Here is a 25,400-nt window from a genome sequence, read left to right on the forward strand (position 1 = left end):
TATTATAGAACCTTATTATTATCTGAAGCGGATTTATGTCTGTTACACATGATTATATTTCCTGGCATAGAACATAAAGTAGTAGCATGAAGCATAAATATCTTAACAAGTTACAAAATAGGACTACTTTGTGTGCAGCCTTCTCTGGAAGTTCTTCGTGGCTTTTCTAACACTTGAGTCTAATCCTGGTCAGGTTAGTTAACACACATCCCTCACCCCCCATAACTACCACTTACTTATTATAGCGAGAACGTTGAAGACTTACTCTCTCTCTTAGCAAATTAGCAACTCTCAAGTATACGATGCAGTGTTGTTAACTGTAGTCACCATTCTGCACAGTCCCTGAACCTATTCGTCTGGTAAGGGCAAGTTTGTCCCCTTTGACCGGTGTCTCCTCATTTCCCTCACCCCCTAGCCCCTGGCAACCACCAATCTACTTTATGTTTCTCTGAGTTCAGCTTTTTTAGGCTCCACATGTAAATGAGATCATACACTATTTGTGTTTTCCTCTCTGGCTTATTTCACTGAGCATAATACCCTCCAGCTTCATTCATGTTGTCACAAACGGCAGGATTTCTTTCTCTCTATGGCTGAATGGTATTCCTCTGTATAAACATACACCACATTTTCTTTATCCATTCCTGTACACAGGCTGTTTATGTATCTTGGCTGTTGTGAAAAGTGCTGCAGGGATTGTGGGATGCAGATAGCTCTACGAGACAGTGATTTCATTTCCTTCCGATAATTACCCAGAAGTGGAATTACTGATCATATGGTAGTTCTATTTTTAGTGTTTTGAGGAACCTCCATACTGTTTTCCAGAGTAGCTGCACCAATTTACATTCCCACCAACAGTGCACAAAGGCTCATTTTCTCTACACCCTCTCCAGTATTCCTTCCCTCTTGTCTTTTTGATGATGGCCATTCTAACAGGTGTGAGGTGTTATCTCATTGTGGTTGTGATTGGCATTTTCTTGATGATTAGTGATGTTGAGCACCTTTTCAATGTACTTGATGGTCATCTGTATGTCTTTGGAAAAGTGTCTGTTCAAGTCATTTGCCCACTTTTTAATCAGATAATTATTATTTTTGCTATTGTATGAGTTTCTTATATATTCTATATATTAACCCCCATCCAATATATATGATTTGCAAATATTTTCTTCCATCCCATGAGAATGGGAGAAATTTTCATTTTGTTGATAATTTCTTTTGCTGTGCAGAAGCTTTTTAGTTTGATGTAGCCCCATTTGTTGATTTTTGCTTTTGTTGCTTGTGCTTTTGGTGTCATATCCAAAAAAATCATTATCAAGACTGATGACAGGGAGCTTTTTCCCTATGTTTTCTAACATGCTATGAGTTTTACAGTTTCAGGTCTTAAATTTAAGTCCTTATTAACCCATTTTGAGTTAACTTTTATTTGTGATGTAAGGTTAAATTCATGCAATTTCATTCTTTTGCATGTGAATATCCAGTTTTCCAGCATCATTTATTGAATAGACTACCCTTTCACCATTGAGTATTCTTGACTCCCTTGTCAAATCTTACTAGACCATAAGTGCATGGGTTTATTTCTGGGTTTGTGATTCTGTTCCGTTGATCTATGTGTATTTCATACCAATAACATACTGTTTTGATTACGATAGCCTTGTAATATAATTTGAAAACAGGAAGTTCAGCTTTGCTCTTTCCAAGACTGATTTGGTTATTTGGGGTCTTCTGTGGTTCCATACAAATTTTAGGATTCCTTTTCCTATTTCTATGAAAAATGCTGTTGGAATTTTCATAGTAATTGCATTGCATCTGTAGCTGGCTTTGGGTCATATGGACATTTTAACAATATTAACTCTTCGTATCCAGGAACACAGGCTATCTTTTCATTTATTTGTGTCTTCTTCAGTTTCTTTCATCAGTGTCTTAAAAGTTTTTGTTGTATAGATCATTCACTTCCTTGGTTAAATTTATTTCTAAGTACTTTATTGTTTTTGATGCCGTTGTAAATGGGATTGTCCTTTTCAGATAGTTAGATCATTGTTAGTGTATAGGAATGCCAGTTTAAATAATTTTTATTGACCTGTTTTAAATGGCTGATGAGCCCATCAAAGAATTCTTTATCTTTTATATCATGTTTTTGTTTACAATTCTGTCATTCAACTTGACTCTTTTATAGATTCCATCTCTCTGCTGTCATCCCATCTGTTTATGCATATTCTCCTTTTTATTTTGTTCTTACTTTTCATGTCTGGTAGTTCTTGGGTGATGGGCCCCATGTGTAAAAAAGCAGTAGAGAGTAAGTTAAATAGTACTTACACCCAGAAATGGTGTGAGGCCGTTAGTACAAGAGGTTGAGTTCATCATGTGTTGGACTGGTTGGGATTTTGTTGTTGACATCATTACCTGCAGTGGCTGCTGTTATTATAAGTGTGTGTAGACGGCAGTACTTCTGGAGGTACCGGAAGGTTTTTCTCAGTGTTCCGCCTTCACCCTCAGCTGTCGGCAGTCGCTCTACGTAGCGGGTCTCTCTCGGTGTTTGCAGCCGTCCCTCGGCAGTTAATTTCTGTTGCTAGTTACGTGGTCCTAGCCTTATGGGTTTTCTGTGCTCTGGTCCGGCTTTGGTCTTCATAGGCCATGTGCCCCTGTGGCTCAGGTGTGGGACCTTCTCAGCATCCCTCCCTTCCTGCTTGTGGTGGATAAACTTCCCTTTACCTGTGATTGGTTTGGGGCAGTTTGCAGGCCGCCTGCCCCTCCCTAGTGGTGGTAGATTTATGCTTGGTATCCGTGTAGGATCCTGTGCCTGTCAGGGCCTCCGGCTCCTCCCTGGGGTGTAGAGTTTGTACTTCTACACCTGCCCCCGTGGTCTTGGGGTTGAGTTTGCTGACGTCTGCCAGCAGCTCTGGCTCTTGCTGTATGTAAATGAAGGACCTTCAGGAGTCAGTGGGCTTCGTGCCTGTCTCCTGCAGGCCTGCACCCCCATGGGAGCGCTTTCAGACTCCTGTCTGTCCCCAGTCCTTCTCTGCAGCACCAGATGGTTGAGTTGCCTGATCTGGCAAATAAAATTATAGGATTTTACCTGTGGAGAAGAGCTTGCGAGTGCAAGCACCCCTGTCGCTGAGTCTACCAGCTCTTCCTAACCGGCATGTTGGTCCCCATGTGGTCCTGGTTGCATTTCAGCACGTTTCTTCCTCCCTGTTTATATTCCAGCTGCTCTTCTTCTGTGTGTGTGCTTTGCCAAGGATGAAATAGATCCTGGCTCCTACCTCTCTTTGGAGGGGCTTCTAACTCTATGGAATTCATTTTACTTGGTTGCCTTACAACTCAGCATCCTGATAGGTTCAAGAAAAAATTACGATATTTTTCTTTAAGACCATCCAGATGTTTGTCATGGTTAGGATGGGAATCGACATTCTTTTGCTGCTTTTTGCATTCAAAATGGAAGTGGATTTAAAAGCAAAATGAATTAAAAGGTATGATTCTTGGCCTTGAGGACTTGGTAAGACAGGAATGTACTCACAGAGCACTGCTTTCATAAGAGAGGGCGTATCAGGTGACGGCCGAGTGATGGAGAATGAAGTGGCTAAAGCTGGCAGAGAAGGCGCCGTGGCTGTAGGAGGGGAGGCTGGTGAAGTGGTCACGGATGTGTCCGGACCACTTCAGAATCTTCCCGCCGGAACTAGTCTCACGTGACACTCAGCTGCTCAGAAATGGAATTCTGATGCTTCTATTCAAGCTTATTTCCTTAGCCTGGTAATAGAAGCCCTTCATAACCTGAATTCATCAGACTTCAGCAAACACGTATCTTGTTAATCCTTCGATTTAACTTTCTTGCTGTGACAGAAATATCTTTGGAAAAGTGTCTTAATCTCTTGTCTCTTCACCTACCCGGACAGCAGTACTCTTGATCATTCTGTAACTACCACCTGTTTTAAAATTGAGGTTAAGACTTGCCATTTTAAGAAGGTCTTTCTTGGGTTAATTTTCAGACATTTCTTTTTTCTGGGTCTCTGAGGACTGACCTATCTAGTGTAATTATAATGAAGAGTTCTGTTCAGAAAGCCAGAACACCTGGGTTGCAGTCTCGGCTCTGTCACTAACTGTCTAATCTTGCCCAGGAGACTTTACTTCATTAAGCTTTTGGTTCCCTAATATGTAAAACAGGGAAAATGCCCACCAGAGTGTGTGGTGAAGTAGGTATTTAACGTATGACCTATAAAACACCTAATACACTGAAGCAAGTAAGTCACGGGTAGGGCACTTTGTGCTTCAGTTACCGCCTGTAAAAATGATGACACACGTTTTTAAACCTCTTTTCAAATTGCAAACTGCCATGTATTTTTAAGGTATTGGCATTATAATTCTGTATAGTAGCTTTCTTGATAACTTATTCCCATATTATTTCACGCAGATATTTTTTGTGTTAGGCTGCAAAGTGCATAGGCCCAGGGGGTTTTTGTAGACTTCGGAAAAGCCAGGTAACGCTCTGGACCTCAGTCACTTCAACTCTGAAATGGGGACAGTAGCACAGAGTACCTCCTTTCCAAAAATTCATATATTACAAGCATCTCAATTTTATGAAGTCTAAAAACTTTTATTTTCCCATTCATCTGCCTGTATCCCTTATCCTTCCCTGGCCCCTTAACCCCAACTATGAATTTCACCTTACCCAGGATTTTGCCCTAGTGTTAGATTTGTCTGCCATCTAGTGACAGAAATGGTAACTGCAGGATAACAGGCTCCTTGTGCATCGGGGAAGATCCTCACCATTTTAGCCTCTGATATGCTTTGGGGAAACCATTGTAGTGAAAAGAAAGGAAACACTTATCTTGCTTGTTGTAGCTAAACCGGACTCATTTCTTGCTGCCTCATTAGACATGGGGTTTGATGGTATTGTGACCTGGACCCCCTGCCTCTGTCACTCTCCTCGTGTGTTTGCTCTTCCTTCTGGTCTTTTCCAGTCCGTTCTCTTTGCTTCACTCAGTGTCTCTCTTCTCTAATACAATATCTTCTCTAATAAACTTCATTCCACACTGATAGCTTTTTTGCATTAGTTTAGTATTTTTGACATTCTTAGTAAGCATCCCTTGCTATACAAGTGCTTTACTTCCAAAATATTGATAGTATATTAATTTTTCGCTTTATATTTTATATTTCCATGTGAGAAAATTTTTATTGCACAATTATGTGTTTAGAACCTAGTGAGTCCAATTGAAGACGTGTGACGGCCAATTCCCCATCTTTATTTTTAATTCTTTGCGTCAGAGGGATGTAAAACTCTGCTTGTTTTGTTTCCTTATGATGTCTTCTTGCATCCAAAAAATGTACCCTTTTAGTGTAGTACTGGCTCCCAAGAGAGCTGCAAATGCCAGTAGTTACTTGCTAGTTTGCACAGCCTCCGGGGTCAATAGTGCCTGACCATAGCTAGAGTTCCAGCTGCACTAGGTCTGTACAGTTCGGAAACTTCCAGATCTCCTTATTGATCCCAGTTTACCAGTATTTAAAGAATGTAGTTACAATTCTATGTTGTTAGTATTGTTAGCCTGCTGATGGAACCTACTTATTAGGAATGTTACAATTTGACATAAATCATGATCAGTATTAATGGTCATTTACATAAGTTGCCATATGTGATCAAAAAAGCTGAGTGCAGTTATATCCATAGGAAGAATTGTGTTTGTAACTGCTTTATTATATTCAGTATTTGGCATTTTCACCCTTTTTTGAAAATCTTGAGAGGAAGGGAACTCTTTTCTTTTGTGTGCCTCACAGCATGGAAGACAGTAGCTCACGTGTAGTAGGTGCTTAACGGATGTTTGTGGTGTGAAGAGATGCCAAGAATTTATTTTTTTAAATGAGGTGTGGCTGCTACTTACCTTCAAGGAGTACAGAGAAGCTTTCAGGAGGTCCTCAAATATTTGTTGAAGGGAAAAGACAATGAATGGCTTCCTGTTACCCTCCACCATCGGGGCCTGCAAGTTGGGTCTGTCCCCGTCTCCATCCCCGCTACCACCTTCTGCCTTCCCACTCTTTCCTGCTACACCTCTGATCTCCCCCAGTTTCTGTGACCTGCTGTAAACTTACCTGCATCCAGCCTTGTGCCTTCTTAGTATACACCTGCCATCTAGTGGTCAGCCAGGCAACTGCAAGACCAGTGGGCCCTTAAATAACCCTGTGCAGGGGACCCAGGCTCTGACCAACGGGGCACCGTAGGCGTCTTTGATTCTATTGTGTTTGCCCTGGTCGTCCCACCACGGGACCTTTGCACGTTTTAGTTCCTCTTCTCATCATCTGCTTAATTCCTACTGACCTTTCAGAGCTGAAGTCAAACATCTTTCAGGGGAAGCCTTCCCTTGACCTCCCTGACGAGGTCAGATTCCTTGTGGCAGTTGTAGCTTAGTACAGGTTCCTGCTGTCATAATTGTATGCTTATATTATTCAACTTAATTCATGTTTCATTTACTAGACCACAGTCTCCATGAGGGCAAGGGGCCCTGTTGTCGGTCATACTCATACTAGCATGTAGCCCACTACCTGGTACATGCAGACATTTCTGTAATCTTTACTGAATGAATGAGCGTAACACTCCTCTGTGCCTCGCGGGTGCTGAAAATGCCCATGTCGGCCAGTTAGCGCAGTACCGTCTTCTTTGCGTTATGTATTTTCCTATCAGTTTTAAAATTCGTTGAAGTGCTCAACAGAAACTACTACCATGTATGGAGGTATTCATTTATTCACGAAACACTAACCACCTGCTTTAAAGAAGAATTTTTTATTAAAGGGTAGAATTATAATGCCCTCGTTTTATTTGGTTCATTAGCTAATGAGAAAGCCAGTAAGATGTAAAAAAAAAACTGATACAAAGGATACTTCAAAGAACAGACACCTAGACAGTCAAAAATACTGAAGTGTACATGCTAACAGGTACAAAACTGTCGTTGTCTGCACCATATACCTGCGGCTCCACTGGGCAGAATTCGCTGCATCCCTGGGGACAAGAAACATTTCCGTTGCTGTCAGTCCTCCCCAAGGTACCTTTGGCCTCTGCAGGGTTATTAATAGTGCCTATGGGGCTTCCCTGGTGGTGCAGTGGTTGAGAGTCCGCCTGCCGATGCAGGGGACACGGGTTCGTGCCCCGGTCTGGGAAGATCCCACATGCTGCGGAGCGGCTGGGCCCATGAGCCATGGCCGCTGAGCCTGCACGTCCGGAGCCTGTGCTCCGCAACGGGAGAGGCCACAACAGTGAGAGGCCCGCAAAAAAAACAAAAAACAAAAAAAATAGTGCCTGTGAGCCATGCAGACCTCCAGAGCGCTGGACAATCCCCCAATCTGCCCCAGGAGGCTAGGCAGTACCTAACATTCCTTTGAGAGGACACCCGTAATTTTGGACGCATTTCAATATCTTTTACATTTTTCCTGACATTCTCTCCCCCTGTGATCCTCATGATCTCAAAGATTATTCTTGATCAGAAAAGAAGGCTGTTCTCATCAGGTTTGACCTGATTATTTACATCACACCTTTGTGAATCTAGAGCCATGCAGTATAGGCCAGCTATGGCCACAATTTACTTCTGGAAGTTTTCGTAAGAAATCCGTTTGGGCTGCTAAAAGTCCTGTTATTTGCTATCTGAAGGCTAGGAAACTAAGCCCAAGAAAGCTTTCTACCAGGTAAAAATATGTTTTACCTGAAATAGCTACAAATTGGGGTGAATCCCTCTTGAGGTTCCCTGGATTTTCTCAGGCTCCCGGCCTGCTGGGAAAGGCGCCTTTGAGGCTGGACCCCGTCAGGTGGGTACCTTGCAGCTCTCCTGGGAGGGCTCTGTAGGCTTCGGCTCCATAAATCTACAACCTGTGGTCCACAGCAGAGGCTCCAGGTAAGGACTTGGTTGCACAGTTTGTCCAGTTGTATCCTGGGCAGGTCGTTAGAGACAATGAAAGATGGAGAGCCCTGTAGAATCAGGTAACCCCACAAAGTCTCCTGAACACCATCCAGATACCGCTGACAGGACACGCCGTCATCTTTAGCTCCTTTCAAAGTCTTTTGCAGTTTTCCTGACACTAATATGTACCACACGCTGCGTGGTTCTGAGGGTACGAGAGAGAAGGGAGCAAGGCGCCTGTCCTCGGAACCGGCTGTGGAGCAGGGAGGAGGGGCTCTAACCAGGACGCGGTGCAGAGGGACAGGCCCCCGGCAGCTGTGCGTCTAGGTGCTCTAGGGATGCAGGAGGCAGCAGCAAACTGACGCATGAGTGAGGAAGTGTATCCTGCAAGGCGGGAGGGGAGAGCAAAGCATGAAGGACAACTAGAGAAAGAGGGGAAAAGGCCAGGTGGGGGAGGTTCTGCTGGACCCGCACGCACGGGAGGGAAGACGGCTGGTAGAACACCCCTGCGGCAGAGTCTGGGCAAAACTGAGCAGTCGGAGATTTATCCCAAAGACAGTGGGGAGCCACTGAAGGAGGTATGGAAAGAGGAGCAGAGCATTGTTGTATTTGCCTTTAAAAAGATGTGTCTGTCAGCAGCTCAGCGACTGCAGCTTTTCTACAAGGTGGGAGGAAAGAGGCTCAGATGCGGGTGGGCAGTTACAGATTTTCCAGTGAGTCCAGATGCGTAGTGGCAGAGACAGTGGGGCCGGGAGGAGGGGATCAGTGTAAGAGGAGAACCTGCAAGGCAGGGGGATCAACCTGTGCAAAGGTCCTGTGGTAGAACAACTCAGGGCAGGCATCAGGCGCTGAAAGGGGCCCTGGTGATGCCTTGTGGGTCAGAGCAGAGTGAACCAGGGAGCAACTGCTAACTTTGTGGACGCCCAGAAAATGTCATCACAGGCTATTAACGCTCCCTAAAGATTAGAGGCACCAAAACCAGGATTACAGTCTTCTTTCTTGTGTCAGTAAATTAAAGAAACCTGGCCATTATTTGTACCCTGATCAAGAAAGGAAGAGTCTTTCCCCCCCTTTTCAGAAAAGTTCATGGAAAAAGCTACGCACATTTCAAAACACAGAAAAGAGAGAAGCTTCCTTAACTGCACACGGCAGATGCACAGGTGATGGGAGGCTTACCTGTGACACTGGCTGGTTTTCCAGGGGCAAGAACCATGTTGTGTCATTTAGTGCAACTTTGAAAACTATTTATATGGTCTTTTAAAAATGTAAATCAACTTAATTTTTCTTTTTCTTTTTTCTCCATGTTGACTGCTTATAGCTCTCTCTCAATCTATTTCATAATCACTTTTTCTTTAAAGAAAGCTCCTGTTCCCAAGTATAAGCCATGTTACGACTGTCCTGGCACTTGTTTCAGGGGGTTCTAGGTAATAATTTATGACGAACATGTTCATTGGCCCTTGGGAACTTTCCCACTGTACACCTGTTACTGTGAGGTTTCTATCCAGATCTGAAATAGAATAGTATTTTTCTCTGAAAACATACCGTATACAAAGTCCATTCCACTGGCATCTGCAACTATTAACTATCTAACGTTATAGTTAGAAAAATAACGATATGCACAGCTTTTCAAAAGCTATAGTCAGTTTACTAAAATATATATATTTTTAATTTTCATCGTGTTGGGATTATTTTTCTGTTAGTCGTAGTTTCGTTTCTGTGTAGTTTAGTGTGCAGGTTTTCGGCAATGATGTATCTGTGAGGTATGAATCCAGATAAAGATGCCCTCGTGTTGGCTGTGTATCACACACCCTGAAGAGTACACAGTATATTTTTTGCACTCTAAGCTTACTAGCTGCCAGTCACCCATAAAAGACTCCTGTTCATAAAGTTATGACCAGGTCTTTTTGCCTGTGTCGTGTGTGCTGGGTATAGTGGAAACAATTCTTTATTTCCTCTGAAAGCACTGTGCCTGCGTCCAAACCCATCAGAAACAGTGACGTAGAGATAATCTGGGGTCATGTGAGCTCAGGAGCTGATGATGCTTTTGTTAAATACGCTGCCATTTCCCTCTATCTTGAGTGTTGATCAAATTATAATTATTTTTCTTTTTTCTTTTTTGTGACCTTAACAATTATGTAATATGAGGTCATCAAGCAGTTGACACATTCACCGTGTGTTTGGACACTGTTACTTCATACTGTATATGGAGGTTGCAGGTCCTAATGAATTGAATTATTGCATATACATATTCGATAACTGTTCATTAGAAGCTTATTTCAGTTAGCCAAAGCGTAACGCCCGTAGAAAGCAAAACATTAATCAGTTTTACTTCTGATTCTAATTCTCATTCTGTTGTGAAAACTCACCCTAAGTTACACTTTTACACTCCTATGTATATATAAATTGATAGAACCCTGGCCTAGATAGAAAATGGAAAACTAAATACAGAGGTACTTGTGAAGCACTTATGACTTAAATGACTTAGACTGTGGAAAAGCAGGAGCTTCATTAAAAAATATATATATAGTTAATAAAAAAATAATTGAGAGTCTATGGTATATGCAGGCAGATTGTAGAATATGAAACTAACTTGTGGAAGAAAATGAACAAGGGGCTGGCAACACATCAGGTTCCACTTTCTGGTTCTTATTCTTGATAAGGTGTGTGACCTTGAGCAATTATGGGGCCTCCCTGGTGTTCCTCCAGATGTACTGTGGGGTTCACTAGACATTGAGCCGCTTAAAGGCAGAGACTCAACCTAACTCAACTCTGTATTCCCAGAACCTAGCCCAGTGTGTATGTGAGAGTGCTTTGCAAAGTATGCTGTAAACATAAATATTAAGTTATGTGTTTATTATCTTCTTGTATTAGTTCTTAAATAGTCAATGACGATTTGTTAAATAGCATAAAGTCCCAGCTCCCTCATAGTTTTTGTTCATTTGGTTTTTGTTTTGATTTGTTTTGTTTTTAATTAAAAGAATTAAATGCAAGACCCAGAGCTGGCATAATGGTAAGCATACACAGAGGTCAGTGTAACAATAATGACTTGTCTTTAGAATCAGAGGCTGCATTATATTTTGTGAGTTCTGGAGTGAGTGGGTGAAATATATTTTTCCCACAGAAATAACGTTGTAAGTGGTAGTTGTGTTCTTAGGCTGTTTCCCAAATTTCTAGTTTAACTCACATACCTTAAGCTTATAGTTGTAAAGTGGTATTACAGTTATAAGTCCCAATACATTGCTGATTACCAAAATTATGGAGAAACATACTGCGCGTTCCCATATTTCTCATTCTTTCCTTTCTGTCACTCTAGCACATTGATTAATTTGTGGATATTGAATCTCCCTTGCATCCCTAGAAGAAACCCCACTTGATCATGGTGTACGATCCTTTTAACGTATTGTTGGATTTGGTTTGCTAGTATTTTGTTGAGGATTTTTGCATCTATGTTCATCAGGAATATTAGCCTGTAATTTTCATTTTTTGTAATATCTTTGTCTGGTTTTGTTACCAGGGTAATGCTGGCCTTTTGGAACAAGTTTAGAAGCTTTCCCTCCTCTGCAGATTTTTGGAATACTTTGAGAAGGATAGGTGTTAACTCTTCTTTAAAAGTTTGGTAGAATTCACCTGTGAAGCCTTCTGATCCTGGACTTTTGTTTGTTGGGAGTTTTTAATTATTACTGATTGAATTTCATTACTAGTAATTAGTCTGTTTAGATTTTCTGTTTCTTCCCCATTTAGTCTTGGAGGATGGTATGTATCTAGGAATTCATCTATTTCTTCCAGGTTGTCCAATTTGTTGGTATATGAGAGGTTGTGGTAGTAGTCTCTTAGGATTCTTTGTATTAGTTGTAACTTCTCTTTCATTTCTGATTTTATTGATTTGGGCCCTCTTTTTACCTTGATGAGTTTGGATAAAGGTTTATCAATTTTGTTTAGCTTTTCAAAGAACCAGCTCTTAGTTTCATTGATCTCTTCTGTTGTTTTTATACTCTCTATTTTATTTATTTCCACTCGGATCTTTATTATTTTCTTCCTCCTACTAACTTTGGGCTTTATTTATTTTTCTCTTTTCTAGTTCCTTTAGGTGTAAAGTTAGATTGTTTATATGTTTTTTTTTCCTGAGGTAGGCTATGAACTTTCCTCTTAGAACTGATTTTCCATCAACTTTGGAACAATGTTTTTCATTTTCATTTATTTCAAGGTGCTTTTTATTTTCTCTTTGATTTCTTCATTGACCCATTGGTTGTTTAGTAGCATGTTGTTCAGTCTTCATGAGTTTCGTTTCTTCCAGTTTTCCTCTTGTAATGGATTTCTAGTTTTGTACTGTTGTGTTCAGAAAGGATGCTTGATATGATTTCAGTCCTTTTAAATTTACTGAGACTTTTTTGTGGCCTAACATGTGATCTATCCCAGAGAATGTTCCATGTTCCATGTTCCATGTGCACTTGAATGTATACTCTGTTTGGGGGTAGAATGTTCTTTGTGTGTGTGTGTGTGTGTCCATCTGGTCTAGTATATTGTTTAAGGCCAGTGTTTCCTTATTTTCTGTTGGATGTTCTGTCCATTGATGTAAGGTATTAAAGCCTCCTACTATGATTGTATTACTGTCAGTTTCTCCCTTTATGTCTGTTAATATTTGCTTTCTATACTTAGGTGCTACTATATTGGGTGCATACTTTTTTTTTTTACTGCCATTTATTTACTTTTTAAAAATTTTTATTAGAGTATAGCTGATTTGCAATGTTGTGTTAGTTTCTGCTGTACACCAAAGTGAATCATATACAATACATTCACATATATCCACTCTTTTTTAGATTCTTTTTCCATATAGGCCATTACAGAGTATCGAGTTCCCTGCATTATACAGTAGGTCCTTATTAGTTATCTATTTTATATATAGTAGTATGTATATGTCAGTCCCAATCTCCCAGCCTATCCCTCCCCGCTCTTTCCCCCCTGGTAACCATAAGTTTGTTTTCTACATCTGTGACTCTATTTCTGTTTTGTAAATAAGTCCATTTGTACCATTTTTTTAGATTCCACGTATAAGCAATATCATATGATATTTGTCTTTCTCTGTCTGACTTACTTCACTCAGTATGACAATCTCTAGGTCCATCCATGTTGCTACAAATGGCATTATTTCATTCTTTTTCATGGCTAAGTAATATTCCATTGTATATATGTACCACATCTTCTTTATCCATTCCTCTATCAATGGACATTTAGGTTGCTTCCATGTCCTGGCTGTTGTAAATAGTGTTGCAGTGAACATTGTGGTGCATGTATCTTTTCAAGTTACGGTTTTCTCCTGGAAAAAAAAGTCCAGGAATGGGATTGCTGGATCATATGGTAGCTCTATTTTTAGTTTTATAAGGAACCGCCATACTGTTCTCCATACTGGCTATACCAATCTACATTCCCACCAACAGTGGAAGAGGGTTCCCTTTTCTCCGTATCCTCTCCAGCATTTTACTGTTCGTAGATTTTTTGATGATGGCCGTTCTGACCAGTGTGAGATGATACCTCATTGTAGTTTGGATTTGCATTTCTCTAATAATGAGAGATGTGATGTTGAACATCTTGTGCTTTTTGTGCATCTGTATGTCTTCTTTGGAGAAATGTTTATTTAGATCTTCCACCCACTTTTTGATTGGGTTGGGGTTTTTTTTGATATTGAGCTGCCTGAGATGTTTGTATATTTTGGAGATTAATCCCTTGTCGGTCACTTCATTTGCAAATGTTTTCTCCCATTCTGAGGGTTCTCTTTTCATTTTGTTTATGGTTTCCTTCCTTGTGTAAAAACTTTTAAGTTTCATTAGGTCTCATTTGTTTATTTTTGTTTTTATTTCTATTTCTCTAGGAGGTGGGTCGAAAAGGATCTTGCTGTGATTTATGTCAGAATGTTCTTCCTATGTTTTCCTCTAAGAGTTTTATACTGTCTGGCCTTACATTGAGGTCTTTAATCTTATTTTTGTGTTTGGTGTTAGGGAATGTTCTAATTTCATTCTTTTTACACGTAGCTGTCTGGTTTTCCCAGAATCACTTACTGAAGAGGCTGTCTTTTCTCCACTGTATATTCTTGCCTCCTTTGTCATAGATTAGGTAACCATAAGTGCATGGGTTTCTCTCTGGACTTCCTATCCTGATCCATTGATCTATATATTTCTGTTTTTTTTGCCAGTACCATACTGTTTTTGTAATTTTTAAAATTTTTATCAAATTTTAGTGCCTGAAAGTATAGTTTTTTTTTTATTTAACACCTTTATTGGAGTATAATTGCTTTACAGTGGTGTGTTAGTTTCTGCTTTATAACAAAGTGAATCAGCTATACATATACATATATCCCCAAATCTCTTCCCTCTTGTATCTCCCTCCCTCCCCTCCCTATCCCACCCCTTTAGGTGGTCACAAAGCACCGAGCTGATCACCCTGTGCTATGCGGCTGCTTCCCACTAGCTATTGGTTTTACATTTGGTAGTGTATATATGTCCATGCCACTCTCTCACTTTGTCCCAGCTTACCTTTCCCCATCCCCGTGTCCTTAAGTCCATTCTCTAGCAGGTCTGCATCTTTATTCCTGTCCTGCCCCTAGGTTCTTCATGGCTTTTTTTTTAGATTCCATATATATGTGTTAGCATATGGTATTAGTTTTTCTGACTTACTTCACTCTGTATGACAGACTCTAGGTCCATCCACCTCACTACAAATAACTCAATTTCGTTTCTTTTTATGGCTGAGTAATATTCCATTGTATATATGTGCCACATCTTCTTTATCCATTCATCTGTCGATGGACACTTAGGTTGCTTCCATGTCCTGGCTATTGTAAATAGAGCTGCAATGAACACTGTGGTACATGACTCTTTTTGAATTATGGTTTTCTCAGGGTATATGCCCAGTAGTGGGATTGCTGTGTTGTATGGTAGTTTTATTTTTAGTTTTTTAAGGAACCTCCATACTGTTCTCCATAGTGGCTGTATCAATGTACATTCCCACCAACAGTGCAAGAGGATTCCCTTTTCACCACACCCTCTTCAGCATTTATTGTTTGTAGATTTTTGATGATGGCCATTCTGACTGTTGTGAGATGATATCTCATTGTAGTTTTGATTTGCATTTCAATAATGATTAGTGATGTTGAGCATTCTTTCATATGTTTGTTGGCAATCTGTATATCTTGGGAGAAATGTCTGTTTAATTCTTCTGCCCATTTTTGGATTGGGTTGTTTGGTTTTTTGATATTGAGCCACATGAGCTGCTTCTATATTTTGGAGATTAATCTTTTGTCAGTTGCTTCATTTGCAAATACTTTCTCCCGTTCTGAGGGTTGTCTTTTCATCTTGTTTATGGTTTCCTTTACTGTGCAAAAGCTTTTAAGTTTCATTAGGTCCCATTTGTTTATCTTTTGATTTTATTTCTATTTCTCTGGGAGGTGGGTCAAAAAGGATCTTGCTGTGATTTATGTCATAGAGTGTTCTGCCTATGTTTTCCTCTAAGAGTTTGATAGTGTTGGGACTTACATTTAGGTCTTTAATACATTTTGAGTTTATTTCTGTGTACAGTCTTAGGGAGTGTTCTAATTTCATTCTTTTACATGTAGCTGTCCAGTTTTCCCAGCACCACTTATTGAAGAGGCTGTCTTTTCTCCATTGTATATCCTTGCCTCCTTTATTAAAGATAAGGGGACCATATGTGCATGGGTTTATCTCTGGGCTTTCTATCCTATTCCATTGATCTATATTTCTGTTTTTGTACCAGTACCATACTGTCTTCATTACAGTAGCTTGGTAGTATAGTCTGAAGTCAGGGAGCCTGATTCCTCCAGCTCCGTTTTTCTTTCTCAAGATTGCTTTGGCTATTCGGGGTCTTTTGTGTTTCCATACAGATTGTGACATTTTTTGTTCTAGTCCTGTGAAAAATGCCATTGGTAGTTTGATAGGGATTGCATTGAATCTGTAGATTGCTTTGGGTAGTATAGTCATTTTCACAATGTTGATTCTTCCAATCCAAGAACATGGTATATCTCTCCATCTATTTCTATCATCTTTAATTTCTTTCATCAGTGTCTTATAGTTTTCTGCATAGAGGTCTTTTGTCTCCTTTGGTAGGTTTATTCCTAGGTATTTCATTCTTTTTGTTGCAATGGTAAATGGGAGTGTTTCCTTAATTTCACTTTCGGATTTTTCATTAGTGTATAGGAATGCCAGAGATTTCTGTGCATTAATTTTGTATCCTGCTACTTTACCAAATTCATTGATTAGCTCTAGTAGTTTTCTGGTAGCATCTTTAGGATTCTCTTTGTATAGTATCATGTCATCTGCAAACAGTGACAGCTTTACTTCTTCTTTTCTGATTTGTATTTCTTTTTCTTCTCTGACTGCTGTGGCTAAAACCTCCAAAACTATGTTGAATAATAGTGGTGAGAGTGGGCAACCTTGTCTTGTTCCTGATCTTACTGGAAGTGGTTTCAGTTTTTCACCATTGAGGACAATGTTCACTGTGGGTTTGTCATATATGGCCTTTATTATGTTGAGGTAAGTTCCCTCTGTGCCTACTTTCTGGAGGGTTTTTATCGTAAATGGGTGTTGAATTTTGTCGAAAGCTTTTCTGAATCTATTGAGATGATCATATGGTTTTTATTCTTCAGTTTGTTAACATGGTGTCTCACATTGATTGATTTGCATATATTGAAGAATCCTTGCATTCCTCGGATAAACCCCACTTGATCATGGTGTGTGATCCTTTTAATGTGCTGTTGCATTCTGTTTGCTAGTATTTTGTTGAGGATTTTTGCATCTATGTTCATAAGCAATATTGGCCTGTAGTTTTCTTTCTTTGTGACATCCTTGTCTGGTTTTGGTATCAGGATGATGGTGGCCTCATAGAATGAGTTTGGGAGTGTGCCTCCCTCTGCTATATTTTTGAAGAGTTTGAGAAGGATAGGTGTTAGCTCTTCTCTAAATGTTTGATGGAATTCGCCTGTGAAGCCATCTGGTCGTAGGCTTTTGCTTGTTGGAAGATTTTTAATCACAGTTTCAATATCAGTGCTTGTGATTGGTCTGTTTATATTTTCTATTTCTTCCTGGTTCAGTCTCGGAAGGTTGTGCTTTTCTAAGAATTTGTCCATTTTATTGGCATATAGTTGCTTGTAGTAATCTCTCATGATCCTTTGTATTTTTGCAGTGTCAGTTGTTACTTCTCCTTTTTCATTTCTAGTTCTATTGATTTGAGTCTTCTCTCTTTTTTGCTTGATGAGTCTGGCTGATGGTTTATCAATTTTGTTCATCTTCTCAAAGAACCAGGTTTTAGTTTTATTGATCTTTGCTATTGTTTCCTTCATTTCTTTTTCACTTATTTCTGATCTGATCTTTATGATTTCTTTCCTTCTGCTAACTTTTGGGGTTTTTTGTTCTTCTTTCTCTATTTGCTTTAGGTGTAAGGTTAGGTTGTTTATTTGAGATGTTTCTTGTTTCTTAAGGTAGGATTGTATTGTTACAAACTTCCCTCTTAGAACTGCTTTTGCTGCATCCCATAGGTTTTGGGTCATCGTGTTTTCATTGTCATTTGTTTCTAGGTATTTTTTGATTTCCTCTTTGATTTCCTTAGTGACCTCTTGGTTATTAAGTAGTGTATTGTTTAGCCTCCATGTGTTTGTATTTTTTACAGATTTCTTCCTGTAGTTGATATCTAGTCTCATAGCATTGTGATCGGGAAAGATATTTGATATGATTTCAATTTTCTTAAATTTACCAAGGCTTGATTTATGACCCAGGATATTATCTATCCTGGAGAATGTTCCATGAGCACTTGAGAAAAATGTGTATTCTGTTGTTTTTGGATGGAATGTCCTATAAATATCAATTAAGTCCATCTTGTTTAATGTATCAATTAAAGCTTGTGTTTCCTTAATTATTTTCATTTTGGATGATCTGTCCATTGGTGAAAGTGGGGTGTTAAAGTCCCCTACTATGATTGTGTCACTGTCGATTTCCCCTTTTATGGCTGTTAGTATTTGCTTTATGTATTGAGGTGCTCCTATGTTGGGTGCATAAATATTTACAATTGTTATATCTTCTTCTTAGATTGATCCCTTGATCATTATGTAGTGTCCTTCTTTGTCTCTTGTAATAGTCTTTGTTTTAAAATCTGTTTTTTCTGATATGAGAATTGCTACTCCAGTGTTCTTTTGATTTCCATTTGCATGGAATATCTTTTTCCATCCCCTCACTTTCAGTCTGTATGTGTCCCTAGGTCTGAAGTGGGTCTCTTATAGACAGCTGCCATACTGTTTTGATTACTGTAGCTTTGTAGTACAGTCTGAATTCAGGGAGCCAGGGTGCACAAATATTTGCAACTGTTATATTATCTCTTTGTTGACCCCTTTATCATTATGCAATGTGCACTCTTTTGTTACAGTCTTTGAGTCTATCTTGTCTGATATGAGTGTTGTTACCCCAGATTTCTTTTGTTTCCACTTGCATGGAATATCTTTTTCCAGTCCTTCACTTTTAGTCTGTGTGTTTTCATATTTGAGTGAATCTCTTGTAGGCTGTATATAGATGGGCCTTGCTTTTTCATTAGTTCAGCCACTCTGTGTCTTTTGATTGGAACATTTAGGCCTTTACATTTTAAGTGATTATTAATAGGTATTACTTATTGCCATTTTGTTAACTGTTTTGGGTTTGTTTTGCAGTCCTTCTGTGTTCTTTTCTTCTTCTTAGTCTCTTCTCTGTGGTTTGATGATTTTCTTTTGTGTTAATTTTGGGTCTTTTTCTCTTTTATTTTTATGTGTCTATTATAGGTTTTTGGTTTGTGGTTACCATGAAGTTCATGTATAACAACCTATGTATATAGCAGTCTGTTTTAAGTTAATGGTTACTTAAGTCCAAACCTTCTTAAAACACTGTATTTTTATCTCCCAACACACCTTTTTGACATCACATTTTACATCTTTTTATTTTGTGCATCTCTTAACTACTTATTATAGTTACAACGGTTGATTTTACTACTTTTATCTTTTAACCTTCATACTTGCTTTGTAAGTGGTTGATACACTCACTATGTTTACTATATGTTTATGAGATTTTTTTAATATATTTCCTTATTTCTAATTTTGGCCTTTTCTGCCTAAAGAAGTCCCTTTAACATTTTTTTGTATGGTTAGTTTACTGGTGATGAGTTTCTTTAGCTTCTGTTAGTCTGGGAAACTTTACTGCTACTTTAATTATGAATGATAACCTTACCAGGTGGAGTATTCTTGGTTTTTAAGGGGTTTTTTTTTTTGCTTTTTGGGGTTTTTTCTATCAGCACTTTGAATATATCATACCAGTTCCTTCTGGCCTATACATTTTCTGCTGTGAAAGCAGCTTATAGTCTTATGGAGATTTCCTTCTATGTAACTAGTTTTTTTCCTCTCTTGCTGCCTTTAAGATTCTCTCTTTAACTTTTATCATTTTTAATTACACTGTGTCTTGGTTTGGGTCTCTTTGGGCTCATCCTGTTTGGGACTCTGTTTCCTGGACTTGGATGTCTGTTTCCCTCACCTGGTTAGGAAAGTTTTCAGCCACTATTTCTTCAAATAAGTTTTCTGTCCCTTTCTCTGCCTCTTCTCCTTCTGGGACTCCTATAATGTGAATATTAGTGTGCTTGATTTGTCCCTAGGATCCCTTAAAGTATCTCTTTTTAAAATTCATTTTTCTTTTTTGCTGTTCCTTTTGAGTGATTTCCACCACCCTGTCTTCCAGATCACTGATCCATCCATTCTTCTGCTTCATCTAATCTGCTGTTGATACCATCTAGTGTATTTTTTTATTCCATTTATTGTATTCTTCAGCTCTGCTTGGTTCTTTTTTATATTTTGTAATTCATTATTGAAGTTCTCACTGTTTATTTTCTCATGAGTTCATTGGGCACATTTATGATCATTAGTTTGAACTCTTTATCAGATTACTTATTTCCATTTCGTTTCTTTTTCTGAGCTTTTGTCTTATTCTTTCTTTTCGAACACATTCCTGTGTCTCCTCACTTTGCCTCGCTCTCTGTATAGTTTCTGTGTGTTGGGTAGATGGGCTACATCTCTCCATCTTGAAGGAGTGGCTTATGTAGAAGGTTTCTCATGGGCCCCAGAAGAGCAATCCCTCCTTGTCACCAGAGTCAGATGCTCCAGGGGTGTCCCCCTCTGTGGGCTATGTGTCCTCCTGCTGCGGTGGCACCAAGGTTGCCCACTGGCTGGAAGGCCCACCCAGTCACAACTGCTCTGGGTCCACTGGTGGGCAAGTTGGTTCCAGGCCCAGCTGGTTGTAACTGCTGCAGGCACCCTGGCCCTTGGTGTGGCTGGCTGCAGGGCTCAGCCGCTCAGTTGCAGGTGTACTGGTGGGTAGGGCTGGCCTCTCAGGGCGGGAGCCTCTTTAGGGGATGCTGGACCCTGGCAAGTCTACCTGCCAGGTGTGGCAGGACGGGAGCCGCTTTGGAGGGGCAGTGGCCAGGATGGGCAGGTTGGATGCGGCTGGAGAACGCTGGGTCAGGACTGCGGTGCTCACAAGACAGATGGAGAATGTCAGAAGTGGCAGCTGCCAGTGCCGGGCCAGCTAGGTAGAGAGAGAAAAATAATTTTAAAAAGGGTGTCCACCAGCACTTCGGTCCCTGAAGAAAGTTCTAACAGATCTCTGCCCCTCAGGACCTGCCCTGAAGCTAGTCAGTGAATCTTCTCCTTCACATATGACCAGGTGCTTTTCCAACCGCTGCCTCTGCATCAAGACTCAGAGCTAGTGAGTCTGTGCAGAAGCCCTTCAAGAGCAGAGTCTCGGTTTTCCAGAGTCCCGTGGCTCTCCCAGATGTAAGCCACACTGGGTGTCAGTTAAATGTTAGGGGGCTCCCCTGCCTAGTGCAGGTCCCCCGGGCTGGGGTGCCCCCATATGGGGCCCTGACCCCTTGCTCCTGAGGGAGGGCCTCTAATATTTGTGATATTCCCTCCTGCTTACAGGTCACCGCATGGAGGGTGTGGGTCCTGACTCGATGGTCTCTGTCCCTCTGACCTGTTTCAGTGTGTGTTTCTTTATATCCTTCATCGTAGAGGAGCTGCTCTGCTGGTCTTCACGTCGTCCTCAGATGGGTCACTCTGTGTAGTTATAGTTTTGGTTTGTTCATGGGGTGAGGCGTGTCCGTGGGCTGAGGCATGTTCATGGCATGAGGCGTGTTCATGGCATGGCGAATGCAGGGTCTTCCTACTCTGCCATCTTGGTCCATAACAAAAACTGTAAAAGTTTTTTATTTTCTTGTGGAATGAACACTTAACATGATTCAAACATGCAAAAGTAAAGAGAAGCTTATATGAATTCCCAGGTACCTTGCATACATCTTCAACAATTATCAGCTTACGGCCAATCTTATTTCTGTGCCAGCCCTACCCATGATCCCTCCCCACCTCTGGATTAATTTGAAGTAAATACCCAATAGCATATCATTTAACCCTGCAGATATTTTGAGGTAAATCTGTAAAAGATAACTACTTAAAAAACATAATCACAGTGTAGTTCAAAAATGGGACAGATTGAACCTCAAGAAGAGTAGTAACCGTGATGGGGTGATGAGCCATATCAAATATATACAAATGATAATTTTTAAAGGCCCCTCCTGGCTCACCTTTATAGACTGTTAGATTAGCTCATTACTCTAAAAATTGTTAAATAAAAGGAAGGAATTATCCTATTTTTCTGGTACACATTGTATTTCAGGATAGCCACATAGTTAATAAGACAGTTCTTTATGGAATGCCAACAAATAAATATAAAGGAAATGCTTTTGAAAAGCATAATTTTGAAGTGCCTACTGAAATAATGGATTTAGCCAGCGGTTACTATAGGATGCTAAAACCATCAGGTGAAAGGCTGATAAAGTTTGTAGTGGATGCACTGCCCAACCACACCTGAAGCCATTAATCAGTCTTAGTGCCACCCAAAGTGAGACATCTGATCACCAGGTGCCTCCAGGTGTGATGCACTGAGAAACACATCAACACCTGTGGGAATTCTTGCCAAAAACAGAGGGAAAACCCAGAACCTGAAGCTAACCAAGCTCCAGATGTAATTGCCAGTTTATAGGAAACGAGGGTAAAATAACACGTTAAAGGACACAGGTGGCATGGAGCAGGGGAAGGTGGAAGGGATCCTCCTCTGAGACGAGGGACATGTCAGCCAAATCCAGTGCTACCCTGTTGAGATTCTGGTCCAGATAAACTCACTCAAATATTTCGGGGGCAGTAAGGGAATATGAGATATTAGAGAATAATTATTAATTCGTTATGTATGATCATGATATTTGGTTGTGTTAAAAAACTCTATCTGTTAAAGCTACATAGTGAAGTATTTACAGGTGAAATGATGCATTGTCTAGGATTTGTTACCTTGAGACCCAAGAGCAGCCTCACCTAAGAGCGTGTTAGAATCAGAACCTGTACCAAACTCCAAGAGATGTACATGCACTTTAATGATTGAGAAGCATTGCCTTAAAGTACTTGGTGTGAGGGAGAGTGTGGGTAAGGGATAAAAGCAACAAGATTGCAAGTATTGATTATTACTGAAACTGGGGGCTAAGTGCTTGGTGAAGTGATTGCCTGTAAGTCAGGGATTCCTAAATCGGGGACCGACAGACTGGGAGAGCGGGCAGAGTGTTTATATACTCAGCCCAGTGATTTGTTTTTTGTTGACTGGTTTGAGATGTGAGCGTTGAGGTAAATGTTGTCTGATATCCTCCCCTTCCTCCTGCCCAGCTAGTCAAGTTACTGGCTAGTATTCAAAACCCCTGAATGCATATTTCTTTAAAAAGTATTCCTTGTCAGATCAAATTGTCGGTTAAAATTTATGGAAGAGACATACCTTAACGACTTAACGCCAGTGTGTCGATCTCTCTCTGTAGCCGCGCCTAAGAAGGACTCTTCAGAGCCTGGATGGTGTTCTGTGCGCTGACAATGATGAGGACGCAGAAAGAGCTAGCAAGTAAGTCGCGGGGTCTCCTGTTCTGTTACGCGATGCGGCTCAGCGGCAGAAGCTTTAGGTTACAAGAGAGATGTCAAAGAACGTGCACTCCCAGAGATCAGGTTTTACTCCCTTGTGGAATATTCTTCAGCAGGAGGAACCAGCGCTAATTGGAGTCTCACGGGGGATGAATCTTGAGATGGGAAAGCAAGATAGACCTGAAATAACTTGTTCTTGGGAAGCAGTAACGTCTGCAGCAATACCTGGGATAGTGTTAAAGGGGAAACAGAAGCCCACTCACTAAGTTAGACTCCTACCCTCCTCCTGAAGAGGGCCAGGTAGATATCAGGAACGGTGAAAGTAGTCAATAGAAACAAACCAGATAGGCGAGGGGCGGGACCTAACTCCATGGTGGTATCAGAAGAGGAGAATTTAACGCAAAGTGTTAAAAATTAATTTTAACATAAAACAAGGGAAACAATAATAGTATATGTTCAACTTCTAAAACAATTTTAAGATATTTTGGGATGACAGAATCAACATTCTTTTTTCTGCATTAAGTATATCTTTGTTTATATAAGACAAGTGAATAAACAAATAAAAGGAAAACCATATAAAAATACTGAAAGTGAACTTGGAGTTAGCAAACTTCCCAGGTATTCTGGGAACCTGATATTTCTAAGGCTAATGTCCCAAATTCCCCAGGATTAGACTGTGAGAAGCCCCGCTTGTGCTTCCGGATTGATAAGGAGCCATAAACGTTTGTTTGCTCTCGGTGCACATACTCAAGATTTCCAGCATTTGAATCGGTGTGTACAATCACTACAAAGAATTTGGCCATGAACCAATTATCCACTTTGCTGTTCTACAGAAATATTACATTGGTTTTAAAACTCCCACCTTAGTTGACGATCTTTGGTAAGAGGTTGCTTGTAAGTAGCATTCGTGGTCACGTAATCACCAGTGCGTGTTTTCTTTTTCTTCAGGTTGTCCTCTGAAGACGGAGAAGAAGCGTCTGCTTATTTCTACGAAAGTGACGACTCTCTTGAAACCAGAGCACAGGCCCCTTCCTCGGGTGAGATGGACTTGCTGGGCGAGATCCTGGACACGCTGAGCACGCACAGCCAGGACCAGGGGAAGCTGGCGGCGGCCAGGAGCCTGGACTTCTTTAGGTCGATGGACGACATTGATTACAAGCCCACGGTGAGTCGATTTTCCAACTGGTAAAATTAAATGAACAGTTCCTCGCACTCACTGTGATGGCTTTTGTCATCACCTTAGTTGGTAGGAGCGTTTGACCTCAGATAAGTGTCAAAACTCCAAAAATACTGTAAGAGTTAATCATTAAGAATTATTTCTAGTAACAAAATTCCAGCATTTTCCCTTTTATTTATGCAATTCTGGTGGTTATGGTCATTAATTGAAATTATTTTGTCAAGCAGTAGTATTTTCCTACAACCTAATTTTATAGTTGTTTTTTCTGGGGAACTTTTAAACGTGAAATGTTCCCACTTTTTTTCTGTATTTTCTGGATGTTCAAAAAAGTTTTAATAAATGTATTAATTCAAGTAATGTTTCATTGTATTGCTTTAGAAATAATACTTTAAACAGATTGAACTGGCTGCTTTAAGAACACAAGAGAGAGAAGTATAAGTAATTTCCACTCTGTTCTGATGGTAATAAATTCCAGAACTTGGCACTGATTATATAATATAGTTTGTCTGCTTGTTTTTTGTGTTATTTTGAAGGATTGTTTTGCAAATCCTTTTTATTTTTCAGCTTTTTTGTAGTATAATGACAAATAAAAGTTGTGTACATCTAAGGTGTACAACTTGATGTTTTGAAATGCTGACCACAGATGAGCTAATTAACATATCCCTTATCTCACTTAGTTACCTTTTCTTTGCGGTGAGAGCACATGAGATCTACCTTCTTAGCAAAGAACTGTGGTCACCGAGCTGTACATTAGGTCCCAGCACTTTTCCCACCTGCACGACTGAAACCTGCCCCTCCAGCATCTCCCTATTTCCCCACCCTCCATCCCCCTCTGGTGACCCCCATTCTACTCTCGACATCTGAGTTTGACTATTTTAGGTTCCACATATAAGTGACATCATGCAGTATTTGTGTTTCTCTGTCTGGCTTATTTCACTTAACATAATGCCCTCCAAGTTCATCCATGTTGTCACGAATGGCAGGATTTCCTTGTTTTTAAAAGCTGAGTAACATTCCATGGTGTATACGTACCACGTTTTCTTTACCTGTTCGTCCATCAGTGACATCTAGGTTGTTTCCATAGCTTCACTATTGTCAATAATGCTGCCGTGAACACGTGGGTACAGCTGTATTGTCAAGATACTGATTTTATCTTCTTTGGATACATACCCGGAAGTAGGTGTATTATAGATTGCTGGATTGTATGGTAGTTCTGTTTTTAGTTTTTTGAGGATCCTCCACACTGATTTCCACAGTGGCTGCACCAGTTTACACTCCCACCCGCAGCGTGCGAGGGCTCCTTTTTCTCCACACCCTCGCCAACACTTAGGGTCTG

The 25,400-nt window shown here is 40.3% G+C and overlaps 1 protein-coding gene across 10 annotated transcripts in view; it reads left to right on the forward strand.

The window, feature by feature from the left end:
- The window catches only part of DENND1B (DENN domain containing 1B), a 260,763-nt gene that overhangs the window by 228,796 nt on the left and 6,567 nt on the right, over positions 1–25,400 (forward strand). For all 10 annotated transcript variants that reach the window (XM_027122127.1, XM_027122128.1, XM_027122129.1 and 7 more), the window contains 2 exons: positions 22,791–22,870; positions 23,836–24,052. In XM_027122127.1, the coding sequence (XP_026977928.1) occupies positions 22,791–22,870; positions 23,836–24,052 (297 nt within the window). The remainder of the gene's footprint in view (positions 1–22,790; positions 22,871–23,835; positions 24,053–25,400) is intronic.

Source organism: Aethalodelphis obliquidens, unplaced genomic scaffold, assembly GCF_003676395.1.
Source record: "Aethalodelphis obliquidens isolate GAN/ISIS:26980383/991018 unplaced genomic scaffold, ASM367639v1 scaffold24, whole genome shotgun sequence".
Classification (NCBI taxonomy): Eukaryota; Metazoa; Chordata; class Mammalia; order Artiodactyla; family Delphinidae; genus Aethalodelphis; species Aethalodelphis obliquidens.